Source organism: Callorhinus ursinus, unplaced genomic scaffold, assembly GCF_003265705.2.
Source record: "Callorhinus ursinus isolate GAN/ISIS: 27379988/994484 unplaced genomic scaffold, GSC_fseal_2.0 scaffold11, whole genome shotgun sequence".
NCBI classification, from domain to species: domain Eukaryota; kingdom Metazoa; phylum Chordata; class Mammalia; order Carnivora; family Otariidae; genus Callorhinus; species Callorhinus ursinus.
The window spans coordinates 24770578-24797984 of record NW_027397073.1 but is presented as its reverse complement, the minus strand read 5'-3'; the positions used below and the strand labels follow the sequence as shown (position 1 = coordinate 24797984).

The 27407-nt window shown below is 49.4% G+C and overlaps 1 protein-coding gene across 8 annotated transcripts in view; it reads left to right on the top strand.

The window, feature by feature from the left end:
• The window catches only part of CTIF (cap binding complex dependent translation initiation factor), a 286564-nt gene that overhangs the window by 238887 nt on the left and 20270 nt on the right, over positions 1–27407 (top strand). For all 8 annotated transcript variants that reach the window (XR_012380017.1, XM_073898235.1, XM_073898230.1 and 5 more), the window contains one exon: positions 8028–8183. Coding sequence is in view for 7 of the 8 variants with exons in the window: in XM_073898235.1 (XP_073754336.1) it covers positions 8028–8183 (156 nt within the window). In the remaining variant the exon portion in view is untranslated. The remainder of the gene's footprint in view (positions 1–8027; positions 8184–27407) is intronic.

Below are 27407 nucleotides of genomic sequence, written 5' to 3'. Positions count from 1 at the left end.
TAATAAATGAGCTTTGGTGCACTAAAATAGCTCATTGGTTAATCCTATCATTTAAAAAGCTGTTGATTTTTGTATATTAATTTTGCATCTAAATACTCTTATTAATTAATTAGTGGCTAAACTCTCATGTTAATTCTAATCTTTACTAGAGAGTTCTCTTGGGTTTTTCATTTGTATAATCATATCAAATCATTTTATCTCCTTCCTTCCAAGGGTCATGGATGTTGCTATAATTTTTTAATCAGGCCTATTGATGTGTAATATATTATGTTTATAGATTTCCTAATACTAAATCATCCTTGCCTTTCTGGGATAAAATCTACTTGGTTATAATGGATCCATTTGCTAGCATTTCATTTAGGACTTTCACATCTACTCGCATTAGAGAGATAAGCCCATAGGCTTCCTTATTTGTAATTTCCTATCAGGGAAAAGGTTATCTTTTTTCTGTTCTAGATCAGTCTACATAGCAGAGCAGCTATATAATTTTTTGAAAATTTGAATCAACTTACCTGTAAAAATCATAAATTTAGAGACCTAATTCAGAACTTTTCAGTTATTTTATGATTTTTAGTCTTTTCTGGTCTCTTATTGATTCTTTTAGGAAAGTTTGATATTTTTTTAAAACATCTCCTATTTTATCATTTTTTTCCCAAAATCATCAGCATAGAGTTGTAAATAGCTTTTATTGCATTTTTTATCTACTATGTATCTTTTTTAAATATTTTGATTATATTTCTAATTTTATTTCTGTTACTTCTTTCTTGATTTTATAAAATTTCCTTTCTCTGTTTTCTAATTAATTAGTTTCTAGCTTTATCTGTATTATGTTCTTTCATATATTTCCTTAGTTACTGGTGGCTTTCTAATTTTTTGAGTCAAATGTATAGATTAACAGTAGTCAGTAGAAGTATGGGATCCACATATGTATTTTTTTTAAGATTGATTTATTTATTTGAGAGAGAGAGAGGAGCGTGAGCTGGGGGGGCGGTGCGAGAGGAGCAGAGGGAGAGGGAGAGAATCTCAAGCAGACTCCCCAGTGAGCTTGGAGGCCAGCACAGGGCTCAATCCCAGTACACTGAGATCATGACCTGAGCCAAAACCAAGAGTCAGACGCTTAACAAACTGAGCCACCCATGCACCCCTGCATATGTAATTTCAAATTTAGTAACTTACATTATTTCACCCAGTACATCCAAAATTTCAGCATGTAATCGATGTTTTTAAAATAGGAGACATTTTACATTCTTTCATACTAAGCTTTCAAAAACTCCTGTCTCTTTTACGCTTACAGAACATCTCAGTTTGTATAAGCACATTTCAAGCACTCAGTAGTCATATGTTGCTAGTGGCTACCACGTTGGCCAACATAGGTTTAGATGATGTATTGGCTCCCTCTTTTTAATAGCCAAAATAGTTAAGACTATAAATTTACCTTTCATTATAGCTTTGTAACTCTTTTTTTTTTTTTTAAGATTTTATTTATTTATTTGACAGAGAGCAAGAGAGGGAACACAAGCAGGGGGAGTGGGAGAGGAAGAAGCAGGCTTCCCGCGGAGCAGGGAGCCCGATGTGGGGCTCCATCCCAGGACCCTGGGATCATGACCTGAGCCGAAGGCAGACGCTTAACGACTGAGCCACCCAGGCACCCCTGTAACTCTTTATTTCCTAAATCTATTAACATGTATTTGATTATGTCTTTATTCCATCTTTCTTTGGGAGACTTTTGTTTTCCCTTTTAGAGGGGAGGGGGCAGAGGGAGAGAGAGAATCTTAAGCAGGCTCCACACCCAGCACAGAAGCCAACACAGGGCTTGACCCCATGACCATGAGATCATGACCTGAGCTGAAATCAAGAGTCGGGCGCTTAACCAACTGAGCCACCCAGGTGCCCTCTTTGGGAGACTACTTTTAAACATCCAAGTAATTGGCTATTTTTTATTTGTTCTTAATTCTTGGCCCAAGTATGTAACCTGTAGAATTTCTGTGCTTTGAAATTTAGAGTGAATCACAGCTTACATGAGGCTGGTTTCAATTTAGTCTTATTAATTACATTATTTAAATCAGCTAAGTGGTTACATTTTGTTAATCAGCCATGGAATGCTAGCAGTTTCATTTCCAGATGCTGTTCTTCCTATTTTTTTTCTTATGTTTCAAGAGCTTTTGTTTTATGTATTTCGAGTCTATCCTATGCAGTGTATAATCTTTTTTGTTATCTATTATGAATGTAATTTTATTTATATGTAACCTTTTTTAGTTCATTTAATGATCGTTATCTTGAAAACTACTTTGATCTTACTAGCGCTTTAATTTTATTTTTATTTGCCCACAATTATTTTGACCCATCCATTTATTTTATATATCCTGTTTTCAGTTCTGCTAATGGTTACTAGTGTTTACCTTTAATACTTTTAAAGGCATACTTTAACTTCTATTTCTATGATTACCATGCTTAAGGAAGAAGCAATAACTGCTGAATCCTTATGGTCTAAATTATGAAATGTGTGTGCTTTACCATCTTCTGTTCCTCTCCCACCAGTATGTATCAGTCTTCAGTAAGTTAATCTTAGATTATTAAATCACTACTACTATGAAATTCTTATTCAAATTACATTTAAAGATTAACTTCTCTTTCAAGGGCTATTTTCAGCTTTTGATTCTGTCTCGCAACCAAAGTTATGATTACTTATTTTGTTAACTCCATAAGTCTACCTGGTTTCAGTTTTCACTTCTGGTCCTTCTATACCATGATTTCCTCAAACTGAGTCTATATGTTGTTGGCTGGGCAGGCATTTAAGATCTTGAGTTTTTAAATGTTTAAATTATTTTTAATCGTGGCAAAAGAAAACGCCACCTACGTAAAATTTACCATTTCAACTGGTTATATGTGGATAGTTCTGTCAAGTTAAGTGTAGTCACGTTGTTACACGCCCAATCCCCAAAACTTTTTCCTCTTACGAAACTGAAACTATAACCCATTAAACAATCCTTCCCAACCACCGGCAACCATCATGCTACTTTCTGTTTCTGTGATTTTGGCTTCTCTAGATACTCGTATAGGTGGAATCATACAGTATGTGTCATTTTGTGACTAGCGTGTTTCAATTAGCATAACGTCCTCACGGTTCACCTGTGTTGTAGCGTATGTCAGAATTTCCTTCCCTTTTAAGACTGAATAATATTCCGTGGTATACACTTGTCACATTTTGTTCATCCGTTCATCCGTCGTTGGACATTTAGGTTGCTACCACCTCTGGGCCGTTATGAACCGTGTTGCTATAAACATGGGTGTACAAATATTCTCCTCAAGACCCTGCTTTTAGTTCTTTCGGGTATATACCCAGAAGTGGAAATGTTGGATCATAGGGTATTTCCATTTTTAATTTTTTGAAGAATCGCCATACTGTTTTCCACGGCGGCTGCACCAGTTTGACTTTTTTTTAAAGATAAGCACGTAGGTAGGACTTTTAAAAACCTTTGCTTATTATGTAAGATGCATTTCTCCTGCTTTCACTCACAGCTGTGTGTGTTCTTTCCCCCTCAAGCAAGTGAAGTTGTTGTCTCAATGTCTCTGAATTTTAACATCAAATACAGAAATATAAGGCCAACCATATTTTTGTTCCTTTGTAAGAAACCTAGGGGTTCCCCTCCCCCCTGACTTCAAAGCTGTTTTTAGAATTTTTCTTTTTCTTGAAAATGAAAAAGAAAGTTCTCCTGCTAAGTACCCATGGTGGGGCTCCGGGACGCTGTGAGCCCTTTCTGCCTGAAGAGTCCATTCTTCTTTGGCTTTTGGTTTTCAACTCAAAGTGTTTCCCTCTGGTGTCTTTATTCCATGTATTCTGGGATTCTTTTTGAAAGCCTCTGTAATTCACAGGTCAGACACCCGTCCACTCAGTCTTCACCGCTTTCTTTTCTTTTTCATCTATTTATCCTTGTCTTCAACTTTCTAGCAGTCTCATGTGCGACTTTTTCTGCAGCGCACATTCTGTCCTTCGCTGCCTTCAGCTCACGCTCTCGTGTTGCTGTGCTACCTCTCGTTCCCATCGGTTCTTCCCGAAGGCCAGCTCCCACCTTACACTTCATCTCAGTGTTATTCTTATGGAACTAAAAGCCCGCACATTTTACACCAGAATCTTTAATTTTATTTATTCTTGGTATATTGTTGTCATTTTCAAAGCTATGCATTTCCGTTAGGTCTTCAGGGTAGCGGCCCCCTACTCTGGGCTGTGCAGGATTTTCCCATAGACGGCATGTGGCTTTTCTCTTCCCTTACCCTTGAATGACGAAGGCTCAGTTTGGTTTGGGGGTTAGCTATATGGATCGTCCTTGGAATTCTCAGTGTCTGCTGCGGCAACAGTAGAGTCCCCCCTCTCCGTGGGTGGCTTCGTGTGCACATCCCAAGTTTTATTTCCAACATTTAGCAGGTGTTCGGTTTTCTAGTGCATGTTGCTAGCACCAGACAGAATCCTCTCTCAATGCCACTGATTATCAGGAGGAAATGGAGTCAAGCTGTAGTTCTTTGATCAGATTTGGTCATTTTTTTAAAACTCCAGTTTCTGGTGTGCACTGCCCCAAGACTTTCCCTGCCCGAGAGGACTTTGCCTGAGAGTACCACACGTCTGAGGACACAGGGTACCTTTGGCCCCTGAATCTGCAGGGACCAGAGCAAGAGCAGTGCTGCTAGGAGCTGCCTGGGTGCACAGGATGGGGTTTATAAGTAATCCCAGACTGCCTACCAGCCAGGGGCAGATAGGGAGAGGCTGAAGGTCAAGCTACCTACCCATCTACCCCTAACCTTTGATCTTCTGGGTAGGAGGCCAAGCTGCTCTGGGCAACTAGAGCTTCGTGGTGACAGCACTTGAGTTAGTGGTGTTACCTCCCGAGTCTGGTGAGGAGGCTGTTGGTGAACTGTTACCTTCCTTCTCGGTGTTGTTGTGGGGCTTTCTTCTTCTTCGTCTGCCTGCTCAGGTATTTCCGTGTGAGATGGGAAAAGGACAAATCGGGCCCTGATGGAGGGGCCCCATTTTAACTCCCAAGTCGGCACCTTATAAAAGCCTGGAGCTGTGGTTCTCGGCCACGGCCACACACTGGAATCACCTGGAGGGCTTTCACAGATGACCAGTGTCCAGGCCCCACTGTGGCCAGCTACACAAGCCTCTGTGTGGCAGAGTCCAAGCACCTGTAGTTTCAAAGCTCCTCCGGGTGCAACCAGGACCAAGAACCTTTAGCCCAGATTCGAGAGCAATGGTGGGGCTTAGGTTCTCATTCAGATTCTAGTCCTACGTGACCTTGGCCAAGTCTTTTAACTGCTTTGTGCCTCAGTTTCCCCCATTCTAAAATGAGAATGCTAATGCCTGCCTCTGTTCTGACCAACATTAGGATACAGTGGGTTAAACACAGGCTAATGAGGGTGGAACTACCTAAAGATTCATGACTTCAAGGCCAGCAGTCCAGGGCCCTTTGTAAGCCTTAGGGTGGGGGGCAAAGTCCTTCATTCATTCACAGGTACCTAGAACAACACAGGGCGGCCCCTGTGGGCTCCCTGCTCCAGGCTCTGTACTGGGAAGGAGACCCCACTCCTTTTGGGGTCCCTGGCTAAACCCAGGGGACTCTTCCAGGGACACTGCCCTGTCTCAGACTCCAGGTGGGAGAGTTCCATGAACTGGCAAAGCACAGTTGTACACAGGTAGACATTTCAGTGGGAAGTGAGTGGGGAGGCAGGAGACCCAGGGGTCGGCGTGGGGCCCATGAGATCTGTGAGCTTGAATGGACTTCCGGGGGCAGTATGAACAAATGGCTTAGTGGAAAATTCAGACACAAGGTGAGTAAGAGCTTGCGCTCTGAGGTACTACTTTTCCAGTTTCAAGACACCATGAGGAAAGAAGTGGGGAAAAAGCTTGGTGTCCAGAGTAGGCAGATCCAGGTTCAAATCCCAGCTCTGCCATTACCGCGTAGCCATGGCCAAGTTGGGTAACTTCTCTAACCTCAGATTCATCATCTCTAGAATGGGGCAATAATAGGACCAGCCTAGTGGGATCATTGCGATGATTACAGGAGACATTACAGTTCAGGTCCTTGGCTCGGTGTCTGGTGCACAGGTCGTGGACTGATACTGCTTTCCTTTTACACACACACACACACAGACTTTAAACTGGAGAAATTCTGAAACATAAGCCATGACCCAGGCTCGTCAGAAGCAGGAACTGGAGGGACATCTCTCGGAGATCTTCTCATCCAGCCCCAAATTGACCAGCCGAGGAGGCTGAGGTCCCATCTGCCCTTTCAGGTTTCTAGATAGCACTTCTATCATCCACAAGGGACAGACATCAGCCACGTCTTCCGTGAGAACCTTCCTTCTCTGGAGATTCTGAGATCGGAGCATCCAGGAGAATGCTCGGCCAAAACTCCGCGATGGGGCGGGCTACCGGATGGTGGGGACGGCATGCGGCGCGGGCCGCAGCCTCTTCCCTCCCGTGTCCTGTTCCTCGTGGTGGCACGGTCCCCAAATCCAGAAGCTTGGGATCATATTTCAGTCTTCGTTCTCCATCAACCCTGAAATCCATCACTCGGCGACTCCATATCTTGACAGTGTCTCTTGTACCAGTCCTGTATCAGGCAGCTAGTACTGCTCAACAGACAACCACAGAAATCCTCATGGCACCCAGTGTTGTGTTGTAGTTAGATTATAAGTGTGCAGGTTGGCTGGGGGCCACCTGATCTAGCCTAGACTTGGGTAGAGCCCTGCTTCACATGTCTCTCATCTTCCCTTTGGGACCGTCAGACCACAATGACAATGGGAGAAGCATGGGAGAGTAAGCCTAACTATGTAAGGCCTCGGATCAGAATTGGCACCCTGTCACTTCTGCCTCATTCTGTTGGCCAAAGCAAGTCATATGGCCAAACCTGAAGACAAGAGGTAGGGGAAATATATTTCTGAATATAATCTAACCTACCACAGACTCTTATCTCTGAAATGCCAGAGAGTGTAGTCTCATTCAGCCTGCACTTTGGCGGCGGCCTCCTGCTCAGTCTCCACATCCGGCCGTAGTACCCTTGTAAGAAGCATAGATATGACTATGGCCTTTCATGGCCCACCCAAAACCTTCTCTGCCAGCCGTCACACAGAATGAAGCTCCTCGGCCGGGTGCAATTATCCATACTCCAGCCCCACCCTCTTTCGCAGCCCTGCCTCCTGTTTTTTGCTTCTCTATGCCACCCGCACAGGACCCAGACTGCGTTCTACCTTCCTATTTCCCAAACATCCGTATTACCCTCCCCACATCATTGTTCTCTCCGCCTGAAAGGCCCCACATTCCTGAGTCAGAAGCCTAGCTCTTTCATGGCCTTGATTTCCCATTCAAAGTGACAACTTCTGCCTCTGAGCTCCCAAAGTCCTTCCACCTGGAACCCCACAGTGGCTTTGATACCTTCTCTCTTGTATCATGGTTACAAGTGAACGTGTCATTTCCTAGTCCTTAATACAGCACCTGGCACACAATGGAGCAATACTGTTTTTAGGGAGGATGAATGAATGTCTCTAAGCCCCTTGCAGGCAGGGGCCGTAGCTGTCTCCAGCCCAGTGCTGGAGCCACAGTGGGCCTCAGTCACTAATTGCTGACGTGCAGGACAATTCTCTGGTCACCCTCCCTCACGTGGAGGGCATGCTTTGGGGATTAGCAAAGGGAGGTAGTTCAGGCACATGGAGTTGAATGGGGGAGGTGATAACTCTGGGACAGGCGTCGTGTGCCCTTCATCTCACTCCCCCACCTCAGCATTGGGGTCAGTGAGGCAAGGCTGAGGGGCCCCCAATCTGGGAACTGAAGAAGAGGTGCTGTGGCCAAAAGTCAAGGTGGCCCTGCTACCCACACGTGAGTCCCCCACATTCACACTCCAGTCAAGGGTCACCCACCCCTCCTTAGTGAAAGCATGGGGTTTACCAGTTGTCTAGAGCCGGCCCTTAGACAACAGGCACCACAGCAAGGCAGACTGACCCCAGCGAGCCTGACTCGGTCTCTTGTGCCTCCACAGAAGGACTTCACCGTGCGGGAAGAGCTTCAGCAGCAGGATGTGGAACGCTGGCTTGGCTTCATCACCTTCCTGTGTGAGGTGTTCGGGACCATGCGCAGCAGCACGGGCGAGCCCTTCCGCGTGCTTGTCTGCCCCATCTACACCTGCCTCAGGGAGGTAAGAGACCCACGCGGCCGGGCCCGCTGCCCTGCCAGGGCACGCCACCCTGGAATATCTGTGAGCAAAACTCACATGCGCCAGGAAAGCTACAGGGTTTGTACCACCTAGAACGATCGATCCTTTGGTAAACAGAAACATCACTCCCTGTGCTTCTATTTACTAAAGCCGGGTTTTAATTTATTGGGTTTGTATAGAGGGAAAAAGCCTTCCAAAGGAAATTATTATTAACTCAGACTTCAGTAATTCATAATCTAGAACACTACCTGCAGGGAGGAGGCCTCCAGTAAATATTAATTGAATGAATGGATCTTTGGTCTAGATTGGTTTACCATTGAATTATTTAAAAAAAAAAATACTTGCTTCTAAATTTCATCTGAAGGAGAAATAAATGAGAATAACCGAGAAACTTTTGAGAAGCAAGAGGTCAGTGGCGTACCTGCCCTACCAGGTATATATAGCCCACTTTAGAGGATCATCCTGGCTACTCTTGGGAGCCAGAAGCTGGGAGTTCATTATGGGGTGAGAGAGAGTTTGGTGGCTCAGAACGTAGCCATGACGGCACAGGGGAGGATCGCATTCCAGTTATATTTCTGAGTTGGAATCAACAGGACCCGCTGACATGAGATATCGGAGAATGGAGGAAGTGACGTGGGCGCCTGGTTCACAAGCCTGGTGGCACCATTTTCTGGGATGGGGAAGGCTCGAAGAGAAACAGAAGGGGGTGAAAACTAGGAGGTGGTTTTTTATTCTGTTTGGGTGACCTGGTGGTTGTCCCCAGAGAGCTGTCCCACTGTCGCTCAGGTAGAAGTGTCTGAAAATTGGGAAGAAGTGTCAGCCCTGGGGGCTCGGAATGGAGCGTTTTGTGAGGTGTCCGTGTATACTTGGTGCCCCAGGCTGGGGACCAGGTGGGATCACCCAGGGAGAGGGTGTAGGTGGAGGAGTGGCCGGGAGGCGGTGGAGGTGAGAACATGAGTGTGGACAAGTCTTTGGAGAAGTGTTTCTGTGAAAGGCAACAAAAAAGAGGAACTTGTCAACTACAGGGGGCGCTGTGCGGTCAGGGGACATTTGTGTGTTTTGCAGAGGAAGAAGATAATAGAGCAACTTAAGAGAAAGGAGAGGGTATTGGTAGATGGTTTTGAAGCATCTGCTTATGGGAAACAAGGTGCTCATTCCCGACTGTGTGGATGCTCACTAAAGCAGAGCATGCAGACCTCTCTCAGACACCTTGTAAACCCGTCAGCCTCTGCCACTCCACAGAGCCCAACATACTTCCTAACAAATGCACTTGGATTCAGAATTGTTTCTCAGAATCGGCAAATGGCCTCCTCCCACAGTATGTCGCTCTCAAAGGGTCATAAGCTCAGAACGCAGCACCACAAGGGGCCATAGCTTTACTTTTTGCATCCCTCGGGGGTGATGTGAAGACAGCCCCCTTCGACGATGGCCTCTCGGGGCCCTCCCACCCCTGCCTGAGTTTCCCTGTGCCCCTGACAACCCAGCTCAAGGCAGGGAGCAGCACTGTTCGAGGGCAGTGACCTGGATTGCCCCAACACGTTCCCTCTGCGTGATCTGGGCACGTCCTGGGGTTGCCGTCACCTGCTTCCCCGAGCAGGAGGCAAGGCTGCAGCTGAGCGCCAGCCCTGGCTGCCAGGACCTTCTAACACCGCCTGAGGTAGCGCGAACTTTCGGGTGTGAGATCCGGAAGGTGCCAGGAGGTCTGCACAAAAAACAAGGAGCGTCCCCTAATGCACACTTGCTCGATGCGTTCAACTTTTCAGGACAATGTCACGAACACAGGTGGCTGCCGTGCTCACGGTAAACTTGAAGAACAAACAGTTCATCTACAGCTTTCACCGTAAAAGGGGAAATCAGAGCCCCACGTTCCGAGCTCTCTGCCGGAGGCCCGCAGTGAGCTGGTTCCAGAGCACCAGCCCTGGGCTCCAATTCTGCCTCTGCCAGGTTCGAGCTGTGCCATCCAGGGGAGAGTTCACCTGCCCTGAGCCTCGGTTCCTCATCTGTAGAGAGAGACCATGCTGCTCACTCTGAAGGGGTTCAGGGAGAAAGACACGGTGTGGAGAGGGTGCTAAGCGCACCAGGACAACTAGGTCGGAAGGTAGAAGGAAATGCCCCGGGGACTTGTTCTAGGGCAGGGCGGCTCTCAGAGAGCTAGGTGTCCTCCAGTCTGACTTAGGGCCGGGCACATGCCCAATCTTAAAGGGGCACAGAGGCTGAGTGCCTTGCCCGGGGACACATAGCCCCTCACTGCTGGCCTGGAGCTTCTCTACTACCCATCTAGAGCTCTTTCCAAAGAGAACTTAGCTTCCCTAAAACAGGGCCTTAAGAAGAGATGGGGACATAAACGTGTGTCCGAGGGATCATATCCGTCCCTACGGAGAGCCTGTGCCTTTCCCAGCTCCCTGGAGACAGACACCTGAATTCTCAGAGCCTGTTGCTGCCTCCCCTACCTTATCTGTCACACACACACACACTTCTACCCAGGTCTGACCGACATTCCCAAAGCAGGTTGGGCCAGCTCCAAGAAGTTTCCAGAAGCCAAAGCCACTGCTGCTGCCTCTTTCCATGCTGGAAAGGTTTAGACTTTTCCCCTGGGGCCGTGCAGATGGCTGACCCAGATGCCCACCCTACCGGGTCCTCCCAACTCCTAGAACGGTCCCGGGCCTGCATTTTCAGCTGCCCACTAGATACATCCAGGTCATGCCTCAAGCCCCTCCAGTATGATGTGGCCAGAGCTACACCCCAAGGCCTTCCTGCTCAGTCCAGATCCTAGTGTGGGCCCAGACCCACGCTTCCAGCCCCCCCCCCACAGCCAGGCAGCAGCCCCAGAACCCACCTGATTGCCTTTTCTTACCGCTGTGGGTCACTCACGCTATCCTCTGCTTCTGCACGCCCTCCCTGGCTTCCCCTGCCCCCCCTTTCCTCTAGGCCCTGAATCAGTCACAGACCGTGGGCCATCTGGGTGTGAAAATCTCACTTAGAACAAACCTAAGAGGCAGATACAAAATCCTCACAGCCCCACTGCAGTCTTGGGGTTCTCAGTTCACAGAGGCCACCTTCACTGGACCTGGGGCTCACTGGCCCCCACTCCCCTTTAAGATTGAGCACGTGCTTGGCCCCGAAGCCCCTTCAGACTGGAGGCTGCCTGGGTCTCTGAGAGCTGCCCTGCCCCAGGGGGAGTCCCCTGGGCATTTCCTTGCACACTCTGACCCAGTTGAATTAACCGTTCTCTCTGGTTCTCTTGGTTACTCAAGCTTCAGACCTTGGACTCCATCCTTGGAGTCTGTCTCTTCCTGGCCGTAACACCTCTTCCCAGGCCCAGCCCAGGCCACTTCTGGGAAGCTCCCCGCCCCCACCCCCAGCAGCCCACACGGACAGCTCCCAAGAGTGAGACACGGCACTCCACCCAGACAACTCCAGCCTTTCCACGGAGTCTTAGTATTAGAGCATTTGGTAACTTAGCCTCTATTTAGTAATTTAGTATTTTATAATGATAACGGCACGCTGGCAGGCATTGCCCAAAGCACATCATGCATTCTTTTCTCTTTTAACTCGGACAACACTCTGAAGATGATCATCCCTGGCTGCCAGAGAACAGAGAGGTCGGGCAGTTTGCTCAGGGCCACACAGCAGAGTGCATATCGGAATCCAGATCTGACTGCTGGAGTCCCTGCTCCTGGCCACTCTGCTCACGCCTCACGAAGCACCTTTCTATTTCTTCAGTCCGTGCTATGCAGCCAAGGCCAAAGAGGTCATTGGAGAATTGATTCCACTTCTGCCATAAATAACATGTGCCAATCAGACCTTTCTTTGAGGGATGGAGAAGAATAATTTTCGGTGAGCCTTTTTATTGTTTAAGCACCACTGGCTCTGCCAAGAGGGTTTTTGAAGTGATTGAAATGTACTATCAGCACCTGAAGGGTGCAGGAGTCTCCTTGGCCTCCTGTTTACCGCTCGTATTTGCTTCGTGAGCTTTTTTTAATTTTTTTTTTACGATTTTATTTTTTTTAAGGAATCGCTACACCCAACGTGGGGCTCAAACTTACAGCCCCGAGGTCAAGAGTCGTACGCTGTACCCACTGAGCCAAGGAGGCGCCCCCTTTTTTTTTATTTTTTTAGTGTTTATAAAATTTTATTGTCATAAGAACACTTAATATGAGGTCTACCCTCTTAACAGATTTTTTAAGTGTACGGTACAGTAGTACGATGTCCTTATAGTGAATCCCTAGAATTTATTCACCCGGCACAACTGAAATTGTGTGCCCAGTTTTTAGCAACTGACATACCCACCCCCCTGTACCCCCAGCCTCTGGTAGCCACCTGTTCTTTGCTTCTACAAGTTTGACTCTTTGAAACACCTCATGTAAGTGGAACTAGGCAGTATTTGTCCTTCTGTGACTGGCTTATTGCGCTTGGCGTAATATTTTCCAGGTGCCTCCCTGTTGTCCCATAGGGCAGAATTCTCTTCTTTTATCAAGTGGAATAGTACAGTTGACCTCCGAACAATATGGGTCTGAACCGTGGGGGTCAATTAGATGAGGAGTTTTTACGATACCGTACTGTAAATATATTTTCTCCACCTTACGGTTTTCTTAGTAATATTTCCTCTAGCTTACTTTATTGTAAGTGTACAGTATATAATACACATATGCAAAATATGCGTTAATTGACTGTTGATGTCATTGGGAAGGCTTCTGGATGGTAAGAGACTATTAGTTACATTTGGGGGGAGTCAAAAATTACATGTGGATTTTCGACTGCAGGGGGCTTGGTGCTGCTAACCCCTGCGTTGTTCAAGGGTTACCTGTATTCCACTGTATGAATATTCCACATTTCTTAATCTGTGCATCTGTTCATGGACATCGAGGTCATTCGCGCATCTTGGCTACTGTGAGTAGAGTTGCAGTGAACATGGGAGTGCAGGAGTGGTCATATCTCTTCGAGATCTTGATTTCAGTTCTTTTAGATAAACTCAGAAGTGGGATTGCTGGATAAGATGGTTCTATTTTTAACTTTTTGAGGAAGCTGCCTACTGTCTTTCAGAGCAATTATTCCTCCCCCTCCTTGCCAACACTTGTCTTTTTTTTTTTTTTTTTGAAATAATAATGGTCATCCTAACAGATGTGAAGTGGTTTTGATTCACATTTCCCTGATGATTAGTGACAGTGAGCACCTTTTCAGATGCCTGTAGGCCGTGTGTATGTCTTCTTTGGAAAAATGTCTATTCAAGTCCTTAGCTCGTTTTTTCAATCCGGTTATTAGTTTTCTGCTTTATTGGGTTGTAGGAGTTCCTTATAGGTTTTGCAAATTAACCCATTATCAGATGTATGGTTTGCAGATATTTTCTCCCAATCTGTGAGTTACTTTTCACTCCGGTTTTTTGGTTTTGGTGCGGTTTTTTGTGGGGTTCTGTTCTGTTCTCGCTCTGCAGAAACTTCTCATCTGCTGTGGTCGTCCCAGTGGTCCCTGGTCTGCTTTTGTGCTTTTGGGATCATATCCGTGACATCCCTGCCAAGACCCACGTCATGAAGCGTTTTCTTTGAGAAGTTAGCTTTAGGCCTTAAGTTTTAATCCATGTTAAGTTGATCCCTCTGTGTATGGTGTAACGTAAGAGTCCAGTTTCACTTTTCGGCCTGTGGATGTCCCGTTTTCCGGCACCATTTGTCGAAGAGACTGTGTATTCTCGGCACCTCGTCGAAGATTGGTTGATCATATATGCACGGATCTCTTTCTGGGCTCTCACTTCTGTCCCATTGGGTCTATATGTCTGTTTTAATTACTGTAGCCTTGGAATACATTTTGAAATGAGGATGTGTGGTGCTTCCTGATTTGTTCTTTTTCAAGTCGCTTCAGGATTGTTTGGGCTATATGAATCTTTTGTGGTTCTCTGTGAATGTTAGAATTGTCTGTTCTATTTCTTTAAAAAAATGCCATTGTACTTTTGACTAGGATTGCATTGAATGTGTAGGTCACTTTGGGGGTGTGGACATTTTAACAATATCAAGTCTTCCAGTCCAAGACCAGGAACAAGACAAGGGTGTCCACTCTTGCCACTCCCTCTTCATAGTATTAGAAGTCCTAGCCACAGCAATTAGACAAGAAAAAATAAATGACATCCAAATTGAAAAGGAAGATGCAAAATTGTCTGTTTGTAGATAGTGTGATCTTGTATATAGAAAACCCTAAAGACTCCACCAAAAAAAAAAAAAAAAAAAAGATTAGAACCAATAAATGAACGCAGTAACATTGCTGGATACAGAATCAACGTCTGACAACCACATTTCTCTGCAGTGATAACAAACTACATGAAAAGGAAATTAGGAAAACAAGTCACTTTACAGTAGCATGAGAAAGAGTAAAATACTTAAGAATAAACTTAACTAAGGAAGTAAAAGACTTGTACCCTGAAAACTGCAAAATGTTAATGAAAGAAATCAAAGAAGACACAAAGAAACAGTAAAGCATCCCTTCAGCTGTCTTCCAGTAGCACTGGAAGGACCCCTTCATCCTGCCCAGGCCCCCAGCCAAACTGTGACTGCAAGGGCCCCCCACCAAGGAGGGTGTAATTAGTGTTTGTGGCCCAAGCTAAGGGTGCTGTCATCTCCCATCTCAGCTGGAACCCACTTGCCAACCACTTAGTTGGTTGGGATTGGGGCCAGCGTTGGGGGGGGTCCTCTCCTCACACCCTTTTCCTGACCCTGCAACACTCTTGGCCCCCTCTGCTCCTCTGTCACCTCTGTGACCCACTGGTGATCTTGCTAGACTGTTCCAAGATACCAAAGAACGGTTTTCTCTGGGCGCCTTTCTTCAAGAGCTTCATCAAAAATTCCTCTGGCAGGGAATGCTAGAGTGGCTTTTAACCCCTTACACCTGTTTCCTTTGAGCAGACGTTCCCTGTGCACTAGGGGCCTGTTTCTACCCGCTCCCTCTCATCCTTTCCGTCTCTAGTCCAATACCCCCAGCCCATCTCTACCCGTGATTCCCAGTCTCCTGCACTCTTCCGAGTCTAGCAGCCAAAGCCAGGGGTCAGGAGTGGAGGAAAGGAGGAAGGGAGGGGGGCTGCCCTGTGCCAGGAATCTCTCATCCCTCTGCACCTCCCTCTGACCCCCTCCCTATGGTTGGCTCCCCTGCTCTCCTTCCCTCCAGGCCCCAGAAACCCCATCCGCCCCCTCCCTGCCTTTTCCAAAGGAAGGGCAGGGAGGGGGCAGGTGCCTGTGAGGGGTGTCTCCGATGGGCACACCCCCCCCCCCAAGGATGCAACTGGTTGGGCTCCTGGAAGAGGCCGGCAGGCACAGGCTGGGGAGGAGGACACAGAGGGCAGCAAGTCAGGCTTCTCAGGAAATGAAATTGCTCCGTGCAACAATGAGAGAGCCACTTTTTTAACTTTTTGCGTGAGCGTGCATTCAATTGCTCACATTGTTTTGGCTCCAGGGGAAATCTGACCTCGGAAAAGGCTGAGATGAAGTGGGTGTGGGTGGAGATCCTCTGCTATTTCACAGGGCTAGGAAAGTCAAGCAGAACATTCTTCAGAGGTACCTTTCCAGCGGGACTATTCCTCCCTTCCTGAGAGCAGGAGATGGGGCCGCATTCAGCTACCCAGCTGGGGCCAGGGCATGGCCCACTCTGCCCAGAAGAGGCCAAGGTCAGCTGCGCCCAGGATACCGATGCACCCTAATGGGGAGCGGAGAGATCTGAAATTATTCTCCATGCAACCCAGGACTCTTGACCCTGTGCCTTGGGGAGCTTTTTAAAAAGTACAAATTCTCAGACCTTCCCCCCAACCCCATTTCAACCAATTAAATCAAACTTTCTGGTGATAGGGTTTGAGAGGGAAAAAAAAAAAAAAATTCATCTCTCCATCTGACTCCAGTGTGCAGCCAAGGTTAAGAAACGCAAGTAGCTGGGGCACCTGGGGGGCTCAGATGGTTAAGCGTCTGCCTTTGGCTCAGGTCATGATCCCGGGGTCATGGGCTCGAGCCCCACATCGGGCTCCTGGCTCAGCGAGGAGACTGCTTCTCCCTCTGCCTCTCTCCCTGCTCATGCTTTCTCTCTCTGTATCTCTGTGTCTCGAATAAATAAAAAAATCTTTAAAAAAAAAAAGAAAGAAAGAAAGAAAGAAACGCAAGTAGCTGCATCTTAGGTGCATTTAGTGAGCAGCCATTGACGGCCAGAGAGCACTGTGGGTAGAGCATAACCGGAAGAACCTCTCTGGCCGGAAGTTTGAATCCCGGCTCTGCCATTCCCAGCTGTGGGGCTCACCTGATTCTTTAATGTTTCCAAACCTCAACTTTCTATCCATAATACGGGAATATGGGACTAATACTCACCCTACAGGTTTAAGGCTTAAAATGAAAGCAAGTGGTGTGTGACAGCCCCTCGGAGAGCTAGCTGCATTGTCGCGCGTTGCTGTGGAAAGCAAACCGTGTTCCAGGCACTGCTCCAGAGAAGTATCACCCCACAGACAGCCCCAGAAAGTAATGTCCGTTCTCCTCACTGGGCGCCGTGGCCCCCCACCATCAAACACAACCCCCCTTTCCTGGAGATCCTCACAGGAGGCCTCTGAGGCTCCAGCCACGGTGCTCCCAGTGCAGCTCCACAGAAGGCCTCTTGCATTCCTCCTGCCTGAGCGCCATCTTCCTCCTCCTCCTGCCTGACTCCTGCCCACCTTCAAGGCCAGGTTCACTTCCTGCCATGCCCCCACCCTGCCCTGAGTTATTCCTCCCTATAACATCCTGTGCAACTAGCACGCATACGGGGCTGCTGATGCCTGTTCTCTGGACACGTCCTTTGCCAGGTGGTTGTAGCAATGCCTCGTGACCTCTTCTTGGTTGCTTTTAAATCATTTCAACCTCTCATTGGTACCTGTGGGTAGGCTGGTCTCATGTATCATGGAACCCCAACTACATTTTGCTCGGGACGCTCCACTCCTTCAGGAAGCAGTGATTTGGTTTGAGACAATGCTACTTTTCTTATTGAACTGCAGTTTCCTAGTTGTTCTAGAAGGAGAGCGTATAAGTTGTGATGTTCCCCCAAAAGGCTGACAACCCATTTGGTGACAGAATCCACAGAAATTACGCAGCTGTGAACATTTATGATGGGTTGTGCCAACGTAAGGGTAGGGGGAGTTTAGAGGTGTGGGCAGCCGCTGGGGGCAAAGGGGAGGGGAGCTAGGGCTTCAGAACAGATACTGGCCTGGCCCCCAGGAAGAAAAGTGAACAGAGGCACAAGGGCCAGAATGAGCGTGGCCCATCTATGTCAGGTCTGATGGATAAGTCCTGGGCTGGTGCTGGCGCCCAGCAGAGGCATTCCGGTACATGCAAGATGATACCCAAGTTTTAAAGCCAGAGAGCAATACCATGGAAGTCATGAAAGAGAGTTATTTATTCATTCAACAAACACTGGGAAAAATACTACTTCCTTATTGAACTGAAAGGTCTCCTAGACACACTTTCAGAGGGAATATGCTGAAATAACAAAGTCAAGTAAATCTGGGCTCTCCCTAGCCAGAGGGACGCCCAGGGTAACCCAGTGCACGGTGCAGTGCTCAAAATCAGGTGAGCCTGGAACAGCAGGAAGGTGGAAGCCCAGAAGCAGACAAGACAAGGAGATCTGGCGAGGGCATCTTAGCAGACAACGGTCCTCAACTCCTTGCACCTTTAATTCCTTACTGTAACAGTCGATTAAAAAGACTAAGCAGGAAGTGAAAGACTGGAAGGAAGCTTGAAAATTCAGGCGAACCTTTCTCCATGAACAGTTTATTCCAGCCCTAATCTTCAGCATAGACCCTGCCTGGAATGTTCCTCTGAGAATGCAGCCTTCCTGGGGCAGGTACACAGCCCCTGGGCACTGGTTTAGCTGCAGTTCCTCCAGGTCCAGCAGCTGCTGCTATGAATACCTCAGCTTAAGCAACCATTCCTGTAACCTCTGCCGAAATAACTCCCCACAGTTTTGTTCCCCTCCAAAGCTGTCGCCCCCCCCTTCCAGTTGGCAGCCAAGGCACTCTGGTGGTGTGATGCCCCTGACCTGCTCAGACACCCCCAGGGCACACCCACACACCCGCGCACGCTGGCACGCCTCCTGGAGGCTGGGGATCCTAGACCACCGCCCCCACCCCAAGATAAAACCAGGGCCTCCCTCCCACCCCAGCCAACAGTCCCCGACCCCTCGCCATCCCCCACCCTTTAACTGTTCTACTTCCTTAGCCAGACTGCAAACTGAAATGTGAAATCCGAAGCCAGTGTTCCCCTTAGCAACCATGGTAACACAGGATCTGATAGAGAGCCTGGAGTTATAAAAATACCAGCTTCCACCAGACACTGGTTTCCAAAGGGAAACCAGTCTCCACGCCAGAACCGTTTTTAAACAGTCTTAAAACTCAAGAGATTTCCAAGCCCATCTCAGCATGGCTTCAGGAAGACCTCTCTTCAATTCCGGTTTGGAAGGTGGTGGCGTTGCAAGCTTTGGGGATTTTCTCTAAAATATAGAGATCCTGTCTGAGAATGAGCTAGCCTTACATATATAGGTGGGAGCGGTTTTTAAGAAACATCAGATTTTCGGCATTTTTTAAAAGTGAGGTTGAATTGCTGCCAGCCCTTCCGGTCCCCCCACCCCCGTCCCGCGGCGGGGAGTCAGCGCCATCAATCCTCCTAATTACAGAAGGGGACTGATTGGGTCTATCTCCTCTTCGTTGAAAACGGTTTTAATTAACATAACCGTCTTCTAGCAGGAATCCCACGTTGAAGGCCTCGGGTGGGGAGGTAAGAAGGAGAGCAGTCGCTCGGCGCTGCGCCCCCCGCCCCACGGACGCCCCCTCGGGCCGGGCCCGGACCGGAGCGCGCAACGCGGCTCGCTCTCTCCACGCCGCCTGCAGGGGGCGCCTGGCCTTGCGGGCTGGGGAGCGGGCCCCTCCCGGAGGCCGCCCCGCCTCCGCGGCCCCGCCCCCCCGCGCTCGCCGCCTCCTTCCTCTTATCTCCCGGGGCCATGCCTGTAATTCCGAAAAATATTCTAACTCAGTAATTAATGTCTGAACTTCAAGAGGCCTCTGCTTTCGGCAGAGGCGCGCAGAAGGCGGGCGGGGACCGGGCGGGGCTGAGGCCTCGGTGGGGAGGGGCGGGGGTGCGGACTTTTTCTAAACTGGCGAGTGGACGGTGGAGGATAAATCAGGACACACAACATCTATACATATACACATGCATCTGTCTACGTTTTTAAATCCTTTGGGCTTTTTTTTTTTTTTTTTAACTAAGATACCTTCTTCGCACCCTCCCCTCCCATCCCCAGTAGCGCTTTCGCAATGGGCTGATGGCAGATTCTTCTCAGTCAGCTTTGGGGCTAGAGGGGAGATAGTCTGGGGCACTTTCTCCATGTGTAGGGGGATTGGCTGGGAAGGAGAAGGAGTGACCCACATATTTAGAAAATAAGAAACCAGGCACTGTGGTGTTGACAGATGACCGTCGGTAACTTCTGGTAAGTGGACCCAGTGAATCCTGGCCCCCCTGGGGCCCCCCCATTCCAGTGCCTCCCCATGGTTTGCACAGCCCAGCCCTGCCCAGACTTTGCAGGTACGCAGCAATAGGGGCACCAAGTGCTGGGCTGGCTGTTTGAGCGCGAGGTGGTCCCTCCCCTCCCAGAGCTGCTATCTGCTGGGGAGAAGGGGAAAAAGCAAAGCACCCAGGACTGGGAGCTGGTGCACAAGTCACATGCAGCCCCCACCCCCAGGACCGGCACTGATCTTCCTTAACCTGCTAGCTCTCAGACCCACCGATTAAGTTGAGCTGTTGAGGATACCCCGCGGACTGCCATCCCCACCTCCCGATGTCAATAATGTGTAGGCCAGCGCTTGTCCATCTGGGCTGGACACAGGAACCAGCTTTTCTCCTCTCTTCCAGAATCCAGTTCCTTATTGAGGGCCCCATTAGCACCGCCACCAGCAATGATCAGTAGGTACAGGTAGCCTGGGCCAGGCCCTGAGAGAAGAAACCTCCGGGATTGCCTGATCTTGTAACGGGCAGAGAAAGATGCTAGGGAAGAAGGCCGCCCTCAGAGCCAGACAAATTCGGGCATCTTATCCTCTCGGGCCCTCAGTTCCTTACTGGGATGAGGATTAAACGGGGATTTAGTCGATTTGCTAATTACAAGTTGACTTCCTCCCTTCCCTGTGGGGGACTCACAAAACAAAGACGTGAAAAACAAAAACCGTGAAATAATGGGATCATGCAGCAGGGTATTTATATCATATAAACGAAGTGCTCCTTAATAAGCAAAGCTGTGAAGGAACACAGTAAAGTACGTGTCAGGGCCTTTGCTCCTGCCTTTCCTTGCAGGACAGTGGCCTTCTTCCAGTCACCCTTCCAGGTCTCAGCTGGATATCGGTCCTAGGTGGACCCTCACTTACCACCCCCGCAGCCTGCTTTCTTTTTCTCCATAGCCTTTACCAGGATCTGGCTCTCCCGTAGAGCTTTCTGTGTCATGTGTTTTCTCTCTCCCCAACTAGCACGGAAGCTCTCTAAAGACAAGGAATGTGTTTGTTCTCTTCACTGCAGTATCCCCAGCGACTAGAACAGGGCCCGGCACAGAGTAGGTGCTCAGTAAATACTCGTTGAACAAATTAATGAAATGGAATGTCTAGACCGAGCCAAGCAGGAGACAGTAGGCGCCCTTCTAGAGTTCATCTGGGAAGACCTCTCTGAGCAGATAAATCCAGAATCCTTGAAGAGGCGGAGTGAGCGAGCAGGGTGGAGACGGGCTGGTAGTGGTCCCTGCAGATGAGCTCAGAGTGGGGGAGGAAGAGAAATGCTCCCCCAAATCAAACTCAGAGGAAGCAGTCTGTGCTCACAATTTGAGCGAAACGGGGAGAACTACCATCAGCCACTGAAGCTGCCTGTGTTCTGTCCCCACGCTTCTGCTCTGCTCTAATTAAGTGGTCGTTGCTCAACTTTGACCCACCAGGCCTCATATGAGATTGAACTAGTCTGTCCCGAGTCAGAATCCCATGAGCCACAATCACGAGAAGTCAGGGTGGGCTTGTGGCACAACTTCACGGATCAAGAGCCATGGGGAAGGGGTTGTGGAGGGGCGCTGAGGGGGCATCTGCTGTGTGCAATGCCAGCCTTCAGCTGGGCCTTCTTCTCTGGCCTCTCCCTTGAGGAGGGAAAGGAGTAAGGATGTGCAGAGCTCAGGAGAGTTCTGTGAGGGTCGGGAAGAAGGTGAGCCCAGGAGCTGGGAGGGGACACCTGAAGTCACAGAGGTTAAAGACAGTGGCAGCCTTGGTCCTTAACTATCTCAGCGCAATCCCGACTAGGGAGCAACATGTCCAGTACAATATAATGTGAGCCACTGTGTCACCATACATTTGCTAGGAGCTGCATTTTTAAAAAAGGAACTGGTGAAATTAATATCTTTTATATTATCCAGGATAGCCAATGCATGACCATTTCAACATGTAATCAATATTTAAAAGTGTCAGTGAGAGGTTTATTTTTTTTGTATTCTTCTTTTTTGTACTCAGTCTTTGAAACCCGCTCCGTATTTTACACTCGAAGCGCCTCTCAGTTCGGAGCAGGCACATTTCCAAGCCCGCATGTGGCTGGTGGCTACTGTACTGGACGCCATAGGTCTGGAGGCTAGCTTCTAGAATCCTCAGCCTTTGGGGGACTTTTCTGGATTCCTAAAGTATCTGGATCCCCAAAGCCTCAAAAGTATTTTTCCTAGCTCCTCTCACTGAGCACCCAGAAGCAAAAGAAAACGTTGTGAGCTAAAATCTAAATCAACCAGCCAGCATGCTAGCGTTGGGTGGTTGGCTGGGGCTCCCTGCTGGGGTCTGCAAAGGCAATTCTTTGGATCCCCGAATGAAGAAAGGTGAGGAGAGCGGAAGGCGAGGACAGAAACCGGCACAGACCAGGGGAATCAAGGGCATGGGGTGGCAGACTGTGCCAGACTCCCAGCAGAGTCCGCAGACCCGGGAGGGGGTGCAGGCAGTCCACGGAAGGCACAATTAGCTCATTCCTGCGTTCCCCTTTTGATTACACTGTTGTTCTCAGACATCCATTTCTGTAATTAAGACCTTGTCCCTTACTCAGAGGTATTGAAACATAAAAGTATTTGCTGAATCTGGCTTCCCAGGGCTAAAAGCCAGACTTAGGAAATGCAAACACACTTGTGGAAATGCAAACACACATTCACTAACTAATTATCCCATAATTAAGGCCGAAGCCCTGCTTAGAACAATTAGCTCTGGGAATTGAACAGTAGGTACAGCTCCACTTTTTGCTAATTGTTCTTCCCTGATAGACTGGATATGGCCAGTCTGGGGGCGCGGGGGGCAAGGAGGGACAGTAGGGAATGAATTAGTCTGCCGCTTTGGGTCTGGACTGGACCATGCTCTGCTTGGTTTGGAAACGTTAGTCAGAGGAGAGTTTGAGGTGTGGAGACTAGCAGGGAGGATGTGGTTTGGGCAAGGGGAGTTGAGCGGCTGCCCCGGGCTTGGACGCGGGCCATGGGAAGTCTCAGAAGCTACTGCAGGCCACACTGAGGTGGCTTGCCTGGCTGGAGCTGAGGGCGTGGGCCAAGGATTAGCTGACTGGAAAGCAATTAGACGAGGTGGGGCTGGCTGGGGAAATACCTGGAATCCCAGGGCCACAGTTGAGACTTGCTTGGGTAATGCCCTAGGCGGGAGGCCTTGTGGACTCGGGGGAGTGGAGGTACCCACCCTCCAGGGTGGCTACCAATACCCCCACCGGCCGCAAGCCTTTCTGGCCTCTTGCTGATGAGGAGGAGGGGGTTCTGGAGTGTGGGGAGATCAGGGCGGGGCAGGGTGCTTTCAGCCCTCCAGGAAAGAGGCCCTTTTCCTGATGACCAAGGTCTCCTCCACCTCAGTGCGTCTGCCCCCTCCCTCCACCCTGCCTCAGACTCCCAGGACTTTCCTGAGGCCTGCCCCCGTGCCATCAGGTAACCACCCCCCACCGCCTTTTCTAGGTAGGAGGGATGTGTGTGGAAGGTGTTACCCGTCCAGGGACTTTCACATTTTGAAAAGAGAGCTTGGAAGAGAAAAATGTGTGCCCCAAAGGGGGAAAAAAGAGGCTCAGGGGTTTGTAGAGGTCGGGGAGATTACTGACCCCCCACCTCCCAGTAAACCTTCTCCCCAGAAAATACCCACATGCATTAAAGCTTGCAGAGAATCCCTGGAGCCTGTCCTCTGGGGGCTTCTCATTACGAGCCCCTGCACTAGAGGTGGAATTTGGGGTTTTCGTACAGGCAAGTGGTCAGAGGGGCCTTCCAGACCACCCTCGAAGCAGTCGTGTAAAGGATCCCCAGGGCTGACCTGGCACAGCCCAGACAAGGACGGACAGCTCACTTTTGTCCCCCACCGCCCCTGCCGGAAGGGATCCCGGCTCTTACACTGGTCCTCCTTCCCTCCCCCTCCCCCCGCCCCTCCCCCCTTCCACCCCTTCTGTCCCCTTCACACTCTCCATAGATCAGAGGTTAGCAAACTTCTATAAAAGGCCAGATAGTAAATATTTTAGCTTTGCAGGCCAAGAGGCTAAATCGAGTTTAACCACATCCCTGTGATTTGCACTGCCCTGAGCAGCCGTGCGAAGCCACGAGAGCAGTTTCTGTGGAAAGTACTCAGTTCTGCCTTCCTAATGCGAAAGCGGCCGTGGACAATATGTAAATGAACGCGCGTGGCTGAGCTCCAACAAAACCTTATTTATGGACACTGAAATTTGAATTTTATAGCATTTTTATGTGTCAAAGAATATTATTATTCATTTGCTTTTTTTCCCCAGCTACTTAAAAATGGAAAAACTGTTCTTAGCACACAGGCCCCATAAAAAGGAGGCTGTGGACCAGATTTGGCCCATGGGCTGTAGTTTACAGACCCCCTGATCGAGATCTGTGGTTCTCAGTGCTCATTAAAATCGCGGTATCACTGTCTGAAGAGAGAATTTGCAATTTCCTGGGCGATGCTGCTGCTAAGGTAGGAGGTCCCCGCACTGGGTAGCCCTGATCTAGTCTGAACGCCACCCCCATTTTACCGATGATAAAACTGAGACCCAGAGGTGCCATAGCTCTGTTGTATGAATCCAGGGAGAGGGTTCTCTATCCCTGGATGTGGAGCTGGCTGGTTTTCTATCTCTAGCCGCCTCCAGAAATCTACCCTGCCCGCTCACACTGCCCAAGGCACTCGCTGAGCCACAGGAAAAGTGTATGTGTCACCTGGTGTCCCAAAGTGACAGGGCTCCAGGGAGTCATTTCCCAGGAGTGGAGACAGCGTGCACTGAGGCATCCCCATGCTGTCAGACAGTTCCCCCCTGACCACCTTGTCAGCTTCGGGGATCCGCAGAGCAGAGCAGGATGAGAGGGAAGCTAAAAGTCCCCTTCGTGAGAAGAGACAATGAAAGAAGGAGGGCTCGGACATCGGGCTAACATGATTTCAAATCCCACACTGTCAGTACTGGCTAGGATCTGAGGCAAGTTACTGAACCTCCTTGAGCCTCAGTTTTTCCATCAGTAAAATGGGAAACAGCCCTCTACCTCTGCAGGGTTGCCATAAGGATTAGTGATCACATCTGTCAAGTGTCTGGCACACAGCACAGAACGTTTGTGGTATCTTTTTTGGCCACCCTGGCATAACGCCTTCACCCCAGCACTACCCAGCCACAGCCCGACGGGCACAGAAGAAGGCTATATGATCCTCCTGATGACACATGAGATCGTGTGACTGTCTTTATGGAGGTAGGCACTGTCCCATACTCATGTGACACTTTCAGCGGTGATTTAGGTTGGATTGTGTAAGGCCATGTCAAAGGTTTGTATCTGGGACCTTTGGGTGGCCTTCAAGGTCTAGGAACTCACAGAAATTGGATGCAGACATCTGTGAATGTGTGTAGGTGTGCATTTTTCTGGGAGAGATGCCAGAGTTTCCGTCAGATCTTCCAAGACTCCCATGTTCCAAAAAAGCTAAGGGACACATGTCTCTAAACACAATGCATAAGGAAGCACCAAACTTTGGGGACAGATTCTTGGGTCTGAGAATTAGCTCCCTACTCCTGATATATGGCCATGGGCCCACTGGACATCATCTAGTTCAGCTCCAAACTTCCATTTCTTCAGCCTTAAAACCTGCAACCAGCCTACCTATTCCCCCAGTTCCAGAATCAGATGATGTCCTATGAACGAAACCCCAGGGCCGAGCAGCCAGGGACGGTGGAGTTCTCAAAGTGATCACCAGGTGAGCGAGGGGCCTCGCAGGAACTACCCTGCAGGTCACTGTGTGTGCTGCAAATGTAAAGGCCTGGGGGGTTTCAAACAGGTAACACTAAGCTGCGGTGCTAGGCAGGCTTGTGGCGACCTTAGGGGAGGGGTAGTGAGAAGAAGGAGCACAAGAAGCCTGTGGGGTTCTCCAAGGTTCTGACGCTCGGTCAGGCCACCGGCAGCACGAGTGTATCCCCTGCGTGAAAATTCATCTAACGGCATACTTAGGATGTGTGCACCTTTTTGCCCGTGTGATACTTCAAAAGTTTTCTCCCAAAAATGTCCCACTGAAGAAAAATAGAAATACAATATAAAATCACCCCCTTGGGGGTCTTTCTATATAATGCTGGAGTGACATTAGCACACAGCTTGAAGAAAGAGTACTTTATATGTAAACACAAATAGGAGAGTCAAGAGTACTTTGTATGTAAACACCAATAGGAGAGCCAGGTATTAAAATCACCCAAAGGCCAGATTTAAGTATCTTTCTTCTGGTAAGAAGAAACTGCTAATCTAAGTTGGCGTAAGGTAACTTTTGCTTTCTTTAATTCTCTCACGGGACCCACGGGCTGTCTCCGGCCTCTTCACAGCCATGCCGGGCCTGCCGTGGTCCGGGCTGTTTGGGGTAGCCTGGCCGTGAGGACAGTGGCTCTGCTCAGCCCATCCCTGGTTGCAGAGGGCTGCCGGTCCCATCCCCTCTTGCTGCAGGCTTCCCTCCGATGGCTTCCTTCTCTCCACCACATCCCATGCGTCCCCCCCTCTAGTGGTTTCTTCCCAGCAGCCCACCAAAGCCTCCAGAGGAGGGAAAACCTTCCCTTGACCCCACATTCCCCTCCGGGACCCACCCTACTTCTCTCTTCCCCGTGGAGCCGGAGGTTTCAGAAGAAACGTGCTGTCTCTCTGGATTGTTTCTGCCCCCTCAGGCCAACAGCACGGTCCCTGCTGAAGTCGCCTTGTCGCCAAATTCAGAGGCCTGCTCAGTCCTCAGCACCACTGCCCTAGCAAGTGAGCGGCTGCCGGTGACATGGAAGCCAGTGACCAGACTGTGTTCTCACAGAACTTCATTGATCGACGCCCAAAGTGGAACTCCATGTGATTTTTCCGTGTCGGGTGTATGTTTTTCCCAGAGTTTGTTATAGGAGCCTTTGCCTTGGGACTGTGTTCCCCTTTAAGGCCCTCTCCGAAACTTCATTCGGTGTCCTCTTAACCAGAGGCCTGGAGAAGTCGATGTGCTTTGGGATTTACCAAAGGACAGGTGACCCTAGCTGGTGGCAAGCCAGGAAATGGGCTCCCAGGTGCAGGTCCCAAAGCCTGTGTCGGTCACAGGCGGATTCCCGGGGCAGCAGCCCCCAAACTTGACCTGCACAAATTAGATCCACATCTCCAGGCCTGGGTACGTCCACCTGACACCTCCCTCTGGCCCCCCCACAGCCCCCCCCCCGCCCCCCCAAACCCAGAGCGTCTTAATGGAACCCGTCTGCTCCCAGAGGGTGCCACCATCCTCCGGGCTGTGACAACAAAAGGCCTGAGGCCGTCCCTGACTCTCACCACCACGCTCCGCCCGGTGCATCCCCAGGGTCTGTGGACAGCAGCTCTTCCCTCGTCCTCAGCTCTGGCCACCATGTGTCTGCCTGTCCACAGCTCGCGTAGGCCAAGGTCCCCTTTCACCTGAATGAGCCCGCCGGCCTTCCAGCTAGGCTCACCTCCTGCCTCCCTCTTCTTCCAGGCCCACAGGATTCTCGAGGGTGCCCTTTCTCATTGCCTAGAATGTTCTTTCAGTTCCTTCTCCTGACCCCACTCTTTCCCTAGTTCGATCTTAAAGGGTCTTCTCAAAGCTCTCTCCCCAGGACTTCCCTGGGCTCCTCTCCCCACACAGGTGAGAACAGTTCTTCCCACCACCCACCCCCACAACACCCTCAGTTCTGGGCCACATGCAGCCCACTTAGGAAGACC